This window comes from Sycon ciliatum, chromosome 7 (assembly GCF_964019385.1).
Source record: "Sycon ciliatum chromosome 7, ocSycCili1.1, whole genome shotgun sequence".
Lineage (NCBI taxonomy): Eukaryota > Metazoa > Porifera > Calcarea > Leucosolenida > Sycettidae > Sycon > Sycon ciliatum.
The window spans coordinates 9,587,612-9,602,056 of record NC_088649.1 but is presented as its reverse complement, the minus strand read 5'-3'; the positions used below and the strand labels follow the sequence as shown (position 1 = coordinate 9,602,056).

Sequence of the window (14,445 nt, the reverse complement as noted above, 5' to 3'; positions counted from 1 at the left end):
GGTCGCCTTGACAGGTTTTACTGTACAACCCTACCACTATCCGAGTAAGGTGGTACATGGTACAGTTCGTATTGAATATGACTGTGTGCCAAGAGGCATCGCTTTTCTCTAAGAATTTACTTGTTATAGTGTCAGAGAAGAGTCACGATCTGCAGTACTCTGTGATTATGGTTGGACCAGCTGAGAAGCTGTAATCTTTCAAGCCCTGGAACTGGAGTTTGTGAACAAGTATTGTATTGCCAATGCTCTAATATTTCTCAGTTCTGTCTGCAGTCTGCTCGTGTTCCATATTGATCCGCCTAAATTGATCCACTTGGATTGTAATGGAATGCTATTCGTTGCAGTTTATCAACTGCTTCTATGTTCTTAATGAGTTTGGTTGATGGGTTGCATAAAATATGTTTTCCTTACGAGCTAGAGGTTTTACTTCAGTACTATCATGTCGAGTTGCGTAGCAACCAGCCGTGCCTCTAGTCTGCATATCTCTATCATAAGACATTGGAATTGTCGCTTGGTTGGTTGGTTTGTCAGTTACTTTGGTTGTTTGTGTGTTCCCTCAGAGTCAGAGGGTGGCATTACCATGTACACATGTACTACAGTACTAGTAGTCTAATCCCCCCCAGCATTAACTATTATGAAATCCAACTACAGTCCACTTCGCTTTTAACGACAATCGGCGGGGCATCAAAAAGGTGTCCTTATCCGCGAAGTGTCGTTATACCCGAAGTCTCATTATATGTATTACAGTGGGATGGGACTTTGCTCTGGGCATGGAAATTCCGTCGTTATTCGCGAATTGTCGTTATATCCGCTGCAGTCGTTATTAGCCAAGTTGACTGTAATCACCTCTCAGATCGGTGCTTAAACGACTACCAAACACGCGGGATACCGTACGTCAGCAGGAGGTAGCTCTTCCGTCATGTACTACAATCTACATAGTAGATTGCGGCAATAGTGACACTGAATTCTGCTTTCAGCTTCTACGGAAAATCAAAATCATGACTAAGTATAGAAGCGAACATCATACAGCAAAATAACAGAGTGCTAGAAATACTTATATTGCCACAGGCAGGCATATGCGGATAATGCCGGCAGAAAAACTGGCAGATTTCGGTACTTTTTCTGGTAAGTTTCATGCATGTTTGGTATGTGGATAAAGAAATGGAGCAGATTTCGAGGAATTGCCTGCCATAAAGTTTGTATGGTTCTGCCAATTTCACTGCTTTTCGTGCAGAATCTGCCACCTTTTCGAGCATTATCCGCACACCCCTTGTGCAAAGTCGCTAAAAGGTATTTATTCTTCGAGGGCAACAATGACAAGGCAATACTATAGTATGGACTCGGATGGAGAGATAAAATTCATTTATAGAAAAGAAAACATGTCGTGCAATGTCATCGCATGAGCTGATTGTTTTGTAGTTGGCGGTGGTAGTGGCCATTATAGCGTAACTTGTACTTCCTTGATCCTTTTTCTTTTCTATACTATAGCAGTAGCCGAAAGTGATTATAGCTGCCGGGACTATTCTAATTTCTAAACGATGAAGTATTATTAAAGTTATTTCATCGTAACTGTTATAGAACAGTCGGAGATACATGTAGTCTGCGGGAATATGCTTGTACATGTACCATACATAACATGTACAACTACAATGTACATTGTACAAGTACTTCGTAGGTCGCATCACGACAAAGGTGTGAAGTCGTGAGCAAAAACTACTTTGAAGTACTATGTTCACTACTAGGCCTTCCCTATGATCATAGGCCACATATCATCAGACAACATCTCCTGACTATGTTCACTACGCATAACTTGTGCCAAAAGAATGATCACTCTTCAAGTTCAAGTGACTCTTGCCACTCTTGGTATCATGTGGGATAGCTCTACATACTACAGTAGTACTGGAATAGAGGCAGTACAGCAGTAGTAGTAGTAGTAGTAGTAGTAGTAGTAGTACTGGAATAGAGGCAGTAGTACTGGAATAGAGGCAGTAGTACTGGAATAGAGGCAGTACAGCAGTAGTAGTAGTAGTAGTAGTAGTAGTAGTAGTAGTAGTACTGGAATAGAGGCAGTAGTACTGGAATAGAGGCAGTACAGCAGTAGTAGTAGTAGTAGTAGTAGTAGTAGTAGTAGTAGTAGTAGTAGTACTGGAATAGAGGCAGTAGTACTGGAATAGAGGCAGTACAGCAGTAGTAGTAGTAGTAGTAGTAGTAGTAGTAGTAGTAGTAGTAGTAGTAGTAGTAGTAGTAGTAGTAGTAGTACTGGAATAGAGGCAGTAGTACTGGAATAGAGGCAGTACAGCAGTAGTAGTAGTAGTAGTAGTAGTAGTACTGGAATAGAGGCAGTAGTACTGGAATAGAGGCAGTAGTACTGGAATAGAGGCAGTACTGCAGTAGGCTTAGGTTCTGCGAAAGTGCTCGTTCGTTGTCTGACGATTGGTTCAGCCATGAAACTCTGCGTAACAACGGAATTTGCCCACGGTTTTCATTGTGTGCCTTTGAGTAGTACTGGAATAGTACAATGCAGCAGCTGCAACTCAGCACTGTCACACATGCACCATGTGCACCGACAGTCAAGTGCCTCTCAACTCGTACCCCTCCCCCCCCCCTCCCCCCCCCCCCCCCCCCCCGCTTATCGCACTGTCAGCATGGTCAGTGGAGGAGATGCTGATTCGGGCCGGACAACCTACTTGTACATCAATTGTGTACATGACTGTGCATGCTAAACTGTTAGTAAAGGACGAGTGCGTGGATCCTAGATCTTAGCTTGACTTAGGTTTTAATTTAGGGTACTGTACGTGACATCGTTCACAGCACCCTCTCAACGCCCTCACTTGGCTCGCATCTTATGCACTCGGACACACCGTCGGGCCACGTAAAACTGAAAACCAACATTCCAACCTGTCTGTTGTATCATACCGTCATACGCCTCTCCCGAGTACCGTCACTATGGTGAGCAAATTGTCTTCTCGCTTCAGACTTCAAGTACGGTTCTAGCATGGCAGCGGCAATAATCCTGAAATCACCCATGTGCGTGGACCATGGTGGACTAGCAGTAGCAGGGTGACGTTTTTCAACAAGGTCTGTGCACGAACAACGACCAGCTACAGGTGAGATCGTACTATAATGTTCATCACGGTATGACAGACGGAATACTAAACGTAATCTCTGGGGTAGGGCAAGATTTTTGCGTGTCTAAGTTTATGTCATAGTGAGTTGAACACACCATTATGATGCAATATGTACATGTCATGTATATGTATGTCAATATGGCCCTCGTGGCGTGCTGTAGGCCTTGACGGATCATGCTAGTAGTAGTATTTTCGTGAAATTATGCTTTTCGAATTGCTGAAAAAATTGCAGAATTATGCTATTTTTATGCTAAAAGTTATCATAATATGCCGCATTATGCTCACATATGCTGCTAATGTATTATGATGGTTCTGTGCAAAATAACAGGGGAATTTTTTGTATAGGGCGTTGTACTGTAGTACTACAGTCAAACCTCGTTAGGACGAACACTGATAAGGCGAACTTTCCATTAGTACGAACTTGGGCCAATCCTATGGTTGGCCAGGAATCAATTCAAGTCAAAATTATTCGTTTACGACGAACTTCTGTACAGCGAACTTTCGCGAAGACGAACTATTTTCAAGTGTGATTTGAACAAAATCAGTGTGGTCATGTACATGTACATGTAGTACGAACTTTCAGTCCGGGAGCGTGCGCGTGCGCTGGCTGCCTTTTTTCAATAGTCGAGGCCATATTGTACGTTCAGTGCAAATTGTTTTCAAGCGTGTTTTGAACAAATAATCAGTGTGTTGTTCGAACTTTCGGCACAGTTGTGATTCATTGCACATTGTCATTGTGCTTACCTGTTTCTGGCTTATGCTAAGAATGAAATGCTTCCCATGTACCACAGGATGCACCTTCACGTAACTTATGATACAATCCATATGATATGCATTATTTTTATTATTATTATTATTTATTAAATTTTTAATCATTAGGCCTTGACGGATTATGCTAGCATAATTTTTCGCATAATTCCTACCAAAATCGAATAATCGCATAATTCGAGGCAAATTGCATACGAATCGCATAAATTGGAATAATCTGCCTGTTCGCATCAAATTCCATACAGATTTACATGTTCTACAAGTACAAGTACAAGTTGATGCACCAGGAAGTCGTCGGTTTACGACTCCTTAATACCATGTCCAGTCCACTACAATCAGTGACGGTCGTAGCTAGGTGGAACGGTGCGTTGACCCCGTTGAACTTTTGCTACTACAGTACAGCGCCCTCTACAAAACAATTCCCCTGTTATTTTGCACAGAACCATCATATACATTAGCAGCATATGTGAGCATAATGCGGCATAATATGTATAACTTTTAGCATAAAAATAGCATAATTCTGCAATTTTTTCAGCAATGCGAAAAGCATAATTTCACGAAAATATTAGCATAATCCGTCAAGGCCTAATATGCATATCGATTTTTTGTCAGATCTGGATAAGAAGAACTCCCGATAAGACAAACAAAAATTTGCTCAGTCCCTTGAAGTTCGTCCTAACGAGGTTTGACTGTAGTAGCAAAAGTTCAACGGGGTCAACGCACCGTCCGACCTAGCTACGACCGTCACTGCTTGTAGCGGACTGGACATGTTATCAAGGGAGTCGTAAACCTACGACTTCCCGGTGCATCTACTAGTCTTGTACTTGTACTTGTAGAACATTGTACAACTGTATGGAATTTGATGCGAACAAGCGGATTATTCCATTTTATGCGATTCGTATGCAATTTGCCTCGAATTATGCGATTATTCGATTTTGGTAGGAATTATGCGAAAAATTATGCTAGCATAATCCGTCAAGGCCTAGCGTGCTGTTTACTGCTGTGGTTGGTGCTCACTCTGTTCAGCTCAGGAAGTACTATTATGTACATGTACATGACGTTTATGTCACGGTGCCTCCTGAGAGTGACCATCAAGACTGTGTCGAGCACATGTACAATCATGTATTTCAAACTAAAGCTGTGTTCGCCACTGACGTGCGCAGGCATGAAGTCATGCGTTTGTGTATTGGTTGGCTTTTGGGGCGTCATGCATATGGAAAGTCCGGACCGTGCTGAAAATGGTAATTCCAACACGCATTTGTAAGCCCGTAGCAGACGCATACTGGCGGCCATTAGGCCTTGACAGATTATGCTAGCATAATTTTTCGCATAATTCCTACCAAAATCGAATAATCGCATAATTCGAGGCAAATTGCATACGAATCGCATAAAATTGGAATAATCCGCCTGTTCGCATCAAATTCCGTACAAGTACAGGTAGATGCACCAGGAAATCGTAGGTTTACGACTCCCTTGAGAACATGTCCAGTCCACTACAATCAGTGACTGTCGTAGCTAGGTCGGACGGTGCGTTGACCCCGTTGAACTTTTGTTACTACAGTACATCAAGGAAACTGCTTGAAGCTATCGAGATAAGGAAGCGCAAACCAGCAGTCAATTGCGATGACGGCTGGCGCCTAATTGACTGATTGGATGTCACCGGATCGTCACTGGAATCGACACCCATCTCCTCGAACTACCACTGGACTTTACCACCTGACACAGCACATACACGTACTTTGCACATACACCGCTGTCATATACATAGATCGCCTTTAGCATTCCCACACTTGAAAGTGTTCTTGTACGTGCTGTGATAGTCTTACTAGTCTTCTTTCTTCTGTTTAGGTCACCTTACAGGTGATGATTGTAAACTTTAGTGTTAGTGTTAGTGTTAGTTTTCTTGCCAAATTGTGTCTGTGTGTATGTGTGAGTTTTCTCATCTTTCGTTTTGTTTAGGTCACCTTACAAGTGATGATTGTTTAGTTTGCTGGCCTTGCCAATTGTGTCACCACGATGTGTTAGTTCTAGAACATTCATCTGCCTGCATTATTCGTCTTTATATTTCGTAATTTGGCCTCCCCTTCCTCAATGCCCTGATGATGCCCAATGGGCGAAATATTGGCAAAGTTATTTATTTGGTGCAGCTGAGAGCCTGTTGCCGGAATGGCGGTGTTTTCAAGTGCAAGTACAACGTCCTCTACAAAAAAATCCCCCTGTTATTTTGCACAGAACCATTATACATTAGCAGCATATGTGAGCATAATGCGGCATAATATGATAACTTTTAGCATAAAAATAGCATTTTGTGCAATTTTTTCAGCAATGCGAAAAGCATAATTTCACGAAAATATTAGCATAATCTGTCAAGGCCTAGCGGCCATGCCATTCACTTTCACAGTTTCACTGGGGAGTCCAACAAATTTAATGTAGTACATGTAATCAATGGTATCGCAAAACCATCGAATACCCGTGTCTTGAATAATTACATGTACATGTATGTTTGTTATCTGAGGAAGCCGGAACGCGCATTGGAGCACGCATGAAACACGAACTTACGTACATGTACCTGTACGTGTACTGGGTACACGCACCCGGTACATGAACATTGTATTACCAAACAAAAATGTACAATGCTTTAAACACCATAAACTACATGTACATGTATATACATGTAGGCATGCGTGCGTGCGCAGTTATAGGATTTGAACTGGACAATTCAATGCTTCACTAGATCCGTTGACCAGAGCGTTAGCTGGCTCTCCGTGCACAGAAGATGTTCAGTTTTGATAGCTGCACGTCATCTAACATTCTACCATACATGTACATGTACATGTACATGTACATGTACGTGCATGTATTTTTTTTACGGGGTAACGGCTTCTTTTACGGGCAAAATAAAGTCATGTAGACGTGAAAAAATTGAGATACCATGAAAGTTAAAATAGAATTTTATAATTAGGGGTCAAACGGGTGTACCGGGTACCCGGGTACCCGCCCGTTAATCTCAGGTACCGTTAGTAAAAGGGTACCCGTTTGTAAAAAAAAAAAAAAAAAAAAAAAAAAAAAAAAAAAAGTGATCCTATCGTATTCCGAGACTCAAAATAGGAGTGCGGATACTCTTTTCCTTTTTCCTGTGCATTCCCGCTTTCGACTTTAGCAGGCAGGAGCAGGCTGAAAGACAGACTTGACAGTTGTTCTCTCCACTCTAGTGCAAGTAAAATCCTCGTACTGGAGGTTTTTGATTGTGATGTGAGAAAATGCAAGACTTGAAACTTGTTCGAGGTGGCAGCTGAGTAACTAGAAAGTTACGATGGTTCTCCGACATCGAACCTGCCACAGTACTTGATGAACTAGTGTCACCAGGCTGAGTGACCAGTCGGAGTGTCACAAACGGTGATGTCCGTAGGTGGTAGCTACATGTATGATACTCATGGTTGTAATTTGTTCCTTCAATCGACGAGCTGAAAAGTAGTTCGAAATATTGCATACAAGATTACGGATTTGTGAAGATTCATTTCACGAGTTCAACAAGCTAGCACTAGCAGCACATCAGCTGTGTCAGGCACCCCAGCTAGCTATGGGCGCGAACATCTTCTGAATGCATAGAGTACCAGTTCTCTGCGAACATAGCAAATAGGATTGCGCGAGATCACGGAAGTTTTGCTAAACCACTCTGTCCTTGCATGGCTTGAATCACATCGATCTGCAGTTGATTTGCGTACATGTATCAAAATACATGTAGCTTGTAGGACCATCTACATGTACGATTGTAAGTTACTGCCTGTGAAGTTATGTACATGGGCAAATGCACGGATGACATTCATTTGGAACCTTCATTGCCATAATAATATTATGATACACGAATCAATTGCGAATCATAATGTAGTTTTCAAAATACAACCTGAGAATATACAAATTAAAAATAATCATGATTTATGTGAGAAATGCGCCAAAAAATAATATGGCTGCTAAAGGGTACCCGTTAACCCGCCCGTTAAGAAAATTACCCGTTCGTTAGTTAAAGGTACACCCGTTTGACCCCTAAAAAATCAAGTACAATACATTGGGAAACTCCAAGAAATTCCACGTAAAACAGACGGAATTCAGTTTTCAATGGCCGATGCCTACCCCAGCACCATCCTGCGTCGACAGGCCTGTCAGGCGCCTTCTAGACCCGCGTAGCCGGAGGTCGACTGCATGGATCACTGCAAATTGGCTGCGAACTCGCACCCAAGCCATGATGATACATGTACATGTATGGTACAATGCATTACATGTACATGTACATATATGTACATGTACATGTATATGTACATGTACATTGCTGGCCAATGCATTACATGTACATGTATGTCCTCGTGGGTTGGGCGAATCGTTCTTATTCCAATCCAAATTAGCAACAGCAACCATCAAAAAGAAAGCATAAAGCAATCGCAAATGAAGGTATGCAAGAAACACCCAATTTCCTAAGAAGAAAAAGAAAAGAATGATAAAAAAGCGGATTATTATTATTATTATTATTTTTTCTTATTTTGTTAATGAAGTCTCCCACACTGGAAAGGTTGAAATGATAACCACCAGAAAGCGATTAAATATTGTAGACCCCATTCAAACATGGATAAAACACAGTCAGCACGTTTCCACAGCAAATCAAAGCAAACCGTCCAACAAACAACAGCAACAAGAATTGATCCGGTTTGAATAGTGAAGTAATAAAATAAGGACTCGGATAATGAGCCAGTATTAAATGTAAAATAGAAGAAGAAAACACATGGAAACGAGTTATGAAGCAACTATCCACGACTGTAACAAGATAATAAGCGGTCAGTACGTGCGATAACAGGGCACAAAACTGACAGGCTACTGAGACATTCAGCGACCTAGGACCTACATGTAGCTCTAACACATCTCCAGTGCGCAAACCAACAGCGTTCCAAATTGGAAGGTTCAAGGTTGGGTAATATCAAAGAGGAGAAGGTGAGCGGAGCGGAAATGTGCACCAGCTACATGTACAGTCAACTTCGCTAATAACGACTGCGGAGATAACGACAATTCGGGAATGACGACAGAATTTCCAAGCCCAGAGCAAAGTCCCATCCAACTGTAGTACATACAATGAGACTTCGGGTATAACGACACTTCGCTAATAAGGACACTTTTCTGATGCCCCGCCGAGTGTCGTTATAAGCGAAGTTGACTGTATGTACCACGGCAACATAGAATGCGGACTGTTACAGGACGATGACGAGACCAGTTAATAACATGACAATGAGGTCTAACTACAATTCTAAGCAGCAAAGCAACACACCACCCAGCTTACTTGGGTGGGTCAGCAATATCAGAGATAAAGGAAGGTTGCCATAACCTTGAACCTTCCAAGCTGGAAGGCTGTTGGTTTGCGCACTGGAGGCGTGTGACAGCTACTTCAACATAGGTCTCAGGTCGTTGAATGTCATAGTAACATGTCATTTTGGTGTCCTGTTATCGCACTTTCTGACTGCTTGTTTTCTTGTTGCAGTCGTGGATAGTTGCTTCATAAGTCGTTTCCATGTGATTTCTTCTTCTATTTTACATTTAATACTGGCTCATTATCCGAGTTCAATTTTGCACACCTGATAGCCGTCACAACCAACAGGCGAAACGTACGTCGTGTGGAACTACTTGTTAGCGTAGTCAACTCGTCCACAATAGTGTCATGCATGAGGAGCACAGTTAGATATTGGCGTCCGGTTTGGTACACTTCGTTTTCGCAAAGCTTCCCCCTTCATTTATCCCAGATCCGGTGGATACTGATCTATACCCTTTTCCCGGTCATGACCCGGGTAATAACCCAAACAAAACACACACTAATTACATGTATAGTGTGAGTCTTACAATGATCACACACGTTACAGCAATGAAGCAAACAGATCTTTTTTCCGCCTGCACGTAGTTTCGTGTGAAACACTCATCAGATAGCATACTATAGTCGTAGGTCGATGTCCAGAGAAAACTTTGAACATGACGAATACTATTATGAATAACCAATAACGAATCCAGTGCGATTTCACGGAACGAAGTAGGTTATTTACCTTTACAGGAAGTCTATTCCGTGTGCGTGATTGTGTGTGCATGTTTGTGTGTGTGTGCGTGCGTGTGTGCGTGCGTGTTTGTGTGTGTATATGCATGGTACATGGTGTGTTTGTATGCATGTAAGCATGTACATTGCACATTTATGAGTGAATTTCTGCATGTATATTAAGTATGTATATTATCTGTGCTTGTGTGCTTGCCTACACCCCGTCTTTGTCAGGATCAGATTATCAACCTGTGGTCAATGCCGTTCATGACTAGTACCAGTTGTACTACATGTAGTAGTAGTGGTTGTTCAGAGCCCCAAGCCCAGCAATGGCATCCAACCCAGGCGCCAATACCAGCTGCACACATCTTGCTTCACACCATCCTGGTACATGCGATGAGAGCAGTCAAAATGCAAAGGTAGCTAGCAGTTCTGGCATGGAGACGTACTCCCGTTTCAGAAGAGCGCGAATTGTCACATGCATCTGCTTGGCCTTGGTCAGTGCTACTATGACTTTAGCCGCAATCCGACCGTTCTTCTTCAGTGTAGCCCTGGCCAAGAACCCATCGGGTGGTGTGGAGTACCACACGGCCATTGGAGGTGTGCTCAGCGTATTCGCACTGGCTAGTCTCCTCGCCGGTCCCCTGGTCGTGTACGAACTACCTAACATGGGCAGCAAGCAGCTGATCGTGCTAGCTCTAGTGCTGCTGGGTTCTACATCCATTGTATTCTCGGCATTGAATAGGATATCCGACTGGCGAGTATTCCTGGCATACGCGTATATCATCCAGGTCATTCAAGGCTGTGCCTACATTGCCGTCAGTATCCCTGGCGTTGCCTATCTCACCAGAATGTACCCGGAACACTTGGGGTTCGTCGGCAGCTGCACCATGTCCAGCCTGGCGCTAGGGCACACCATAGGAAACTTTCTGTCCGGCGGCCTGTACGATATTGGCGGTTTCATGTTGCCATCTGCTTTGATCGGCTCCATCACCTTGCTGATATCTCTTAGTGTGCAGTGCGGCGTTGTGGATATTGACAAGCTGGCCGCAGAGCAGAGCAGCACGCCGGAAAAGCATGTGAGCACGTTCACAATACTGCGTGTGCCATGGATTTGTCTTCTGGTCATCTGTGCTGTTTTCACTACAATCGCCAGCAGTGCAGTGGAGACCTCGCTCAGCCTGTATGTCATGTCCGAGTTTCATGTCGGTTCGGTTGTGCCCGGTGCTGCCGTGTCCTTGATGTTTGGGTTTAGCACCCTGTTTTCTCCTCTTGTCGGGTTCCTGATGGACCGCAACGTCAGCGGCTATGTTTTGTTGGCGCTCGGCATGGCGTTGATGTGTGTCGGCAGTTTCCTTGTTGGGCCATCAGCGTTCATGCACATGCCCAAGTCGCTGGTTTTGGTGTTCTTGTCAATGATACCATTGAGTATTGCTCGTCTCCTGATGAAAATCACCTGCCCCTGTCTTATCTCCAAGCACTTGCAAGACATAGGCGTTGGCACGGTAACGGAAACACGCGTGGCCGTAGTCGGTATTGTTCGCATGTCGTTCATGTCCGGCTTCGTCGTAGGGCCGCTGGCTATGAGTCCGCTGGTAGCCGCGCTGGGCTTTCCAGCAGCGTTCACTCTCCTGGGACTCGCATACCTTGCTCTTCTAGGACTTCTAGTCACACTGACATGGGGTTGTCGTTTTGCACTATTTCTTAGAGAGGTTTGGACTAGTTTCTGTAGTCGTCAAGCTATTAACGGGCGCAGGAATGAAGCTGACCAAGACACAGAGCTGCAGAAGCTCACTCCCTGATCGGCTGTAGCTACTTTAACCTCATTGTGGCAAACCCTGTTGTGGCAGTCCAGCAATACTATGTGAATGCTTTGCAATCTGCCATGGTTACATGGGGTAAACGTATATTTAATGTTGCACTACGAATTGGACAAGTACTCATTCTACATTGTATGTATTTCCCATATTGGGTTTTTTTGCTTCCGCTCTTACGTCCTGGTTTCAAAACTGGTCACATGGGTCTCCTCAGAAGAGGGCCCCGAGGGAAGAGAGACTCAAAAGGAATCTTGGAAAGATGACTCAATTGGCTATTGAACTGCCCCATGGCCGACACCCCCTGAAATCCCCAAACTAAGGGTGGATTTGGAAATGATCCCACTTATGGGCTCACCGCACCTCAGTAATTGGGTGAGGACAAGGTGCAGAAAAAGGATTGACGGACTCAGGGTAGACGTCCCGGGATCCAACTGCAGTAACCCCTGCCCCCAGTGAAGGGAATACACTTGCTGCTAGTGTGGGCGGCTTTAATAAGACTGGACCTGAGATAAGCTTCACTAAATGTAGCCAGAAGCAGTCCATGGTTAACAGTTACATACAGGTCATGTACATGGTATTAATCCGTTGATCCCCGAGCTGCAGAGAGTGCTCAATGTCAGAGACAGAGCTTAGTACATAGCAGACTCAGCGGAGGACGTTCAGGTTGGCTGTAACTCCGTTACAACCAACCTGAACGTCGTCCGCTGAGTCTGCTATGTACATGGCATTAAATAAACCTTGTTTTAGATCACCCATGTTGTTGGTTTGACAGCATGAAACAAGGTGGAGGAACTCCCCTAGCATATTGAGGGTCAGAACTGGGTTTCACCTGTACGGTTCAGATGGTCCCAATGGACCGGGGCTCTACCAACCGTGGACGGTTGTAGTAAGGAGAAGGTCACTGTTTCTGAACACGGTGTCCTACCCCTTGTTTCATGCTGTCACACCAACAACATACATGTCACGTACATGTACGCTCATACATACACATACACACACAGATGTGTGAGAAGAAACGGGGTGTTAGAAGTGATGGTACACTGTACTAGGACACGACAAAAAATATGAGATTCTGCCACCATGGTCACTGAACTATAAATCATACCCTACCACGTACATTAAATTTTGTTTTAGAATGTCACTATCACTCACCACCATCACACCAAGGTCGTTGACGCTGCAAATTCTATTCAAAAGAAATCTCCAAATGTTCGCCTTGGGGCTTCATCAGGGAGTAAGCACGTAGTCCTACTCGTATACCTTCAAATGCTTCACCTCCAACATAGTCATGTAGTCATGTAGTCATGAAAATGTATAACAAACGTTTGTTTAAAGACTCGGATGGAGAGCCAAGGATTAATTTAAAGGAGAGGATCAACATGTTACATGTTATCTGCAGTTTGTGTCCAACACTAACAATATCAGTCAGTATTGTGCCAGCTGTTGCACCTTCTGACTGCTCAACATTTTGCTTATAACTGCCGTTAGTGTTGGACACCAACTACAGATAACATGTAACATGTTGGTCCTTTCCTTTAAACGTGTTCATTATGGCATGACCAAGCACGTCATGGCAATAGGATGAGGAAGTGGCAACCGTACAGACAGGACGAGGGACTGTAGCTCTTGGCGGATAGTGCTCGAACAATTGGCACATTCTCCTCGAAAAGCAGTGAACCATACAAACCTTATGGCAGGCACTTCCTTGATTGATTCTACTCTATTTCTTTATCCACATACATGTACATGTACAAACTATATGATTGTACCAAACATGCATGAAACATACCAGGAAAGTACCAAATTCTGCCATTTTCTGCCGGCATTATCATGGTTATCCGCCAAGGGTAGTCTTACTCTACCGGATTGTCACCACTCCCTGATACACTCATCAACATCCGTATACCGTATTATCTCTAATATAAGCACGTGTTGTATAAGCACGGTCCTTTATTTTTCAATGTACCTCCGCCCCGTGCTATTAATGGAGACGTTCCTTTATTGGAGACTGTTCCATTATTATTTCAACCTCATTTCAGAGGCATGTTGCCATGCCAAATTCATGTCAGAAACACACATTTCAGGTTTTTTTTCGCCGGTACAGATAATGAATTTACACAGTGTGCTTATAATGGAGACTGAGCACTTTATTTTTTTAATGCCGCCCCAAGGTGTTTTTTTATTGGAGACTGTGCTTATATTAGAGATAATACGGTAGACTATAGTGCTGTTCAACGAAACCCGATCTTGGGCCTTCAAATAGGCCTGGGGGGGGGGGGGGGTTACACCGCCTGCGCAGTTGTGGGCGCTGTTCACCATGTTCGCTGACTGTGTTCAGTCCTAGACCAGTGAGTGTATTCCCTGGTGTGAACCAGGGAGTAGTACAATACTATTATAATAATTGTACTATTGCCTGGTGTGAACACTAGGCTGGGTACTGCCACTACGGCACTAGTACTGGTACATGGTGCATACCGGTAATACTGTACTAGTATCCGTTGCGAATCGACGTCGGGCTTTCTATGAAGTGTCAGGTTCCCCACAAACAATGTTATGTAAAAAAATTAATAAATGTTTTAAAATATTACCGAAGCAAACAGTTATTAATTTTTTTTAAATTGTTTGCTTCGGTGATTATTTTAAAATACGATTGGGAAAGCTAGCCACTTCT

The 14,445-nt window shown here is 43.5% G+C and overlaps 1 protein-coding gene across 1 annotated transcript; it reads left to right on the top strand.

The window, feature by feature from the left end:
* The first annotated feature begins 10,466 nt into the window (after positions 1–10,466).
* Positions 10,467–11,759, top strand: LOC135821607 (MFS-type transporter SLC18B1-like). Its single transcript, XM_065334605.1, has one exon. The coding sequence runs from the start codon at positions 10,467–10,469 to the stop codon at positions 11,757–11,759; it is 1,293 nt and encodes a 430-aa protein (XP_065190677.1).
* The last annotated feature ends 2,686 nt before the right edge of the window (positions 11,760–14,445 follow it).

Excerpts from the sequence above, each read along its gene's own strand:
- LOC135821607 (XM_065334605.1), top strand. The coding sequence starts at position 10,467 with ATGACTTTAGCCGCAATCCGACCGTTCTTCTTCAGTGTAGCCCTGGCC.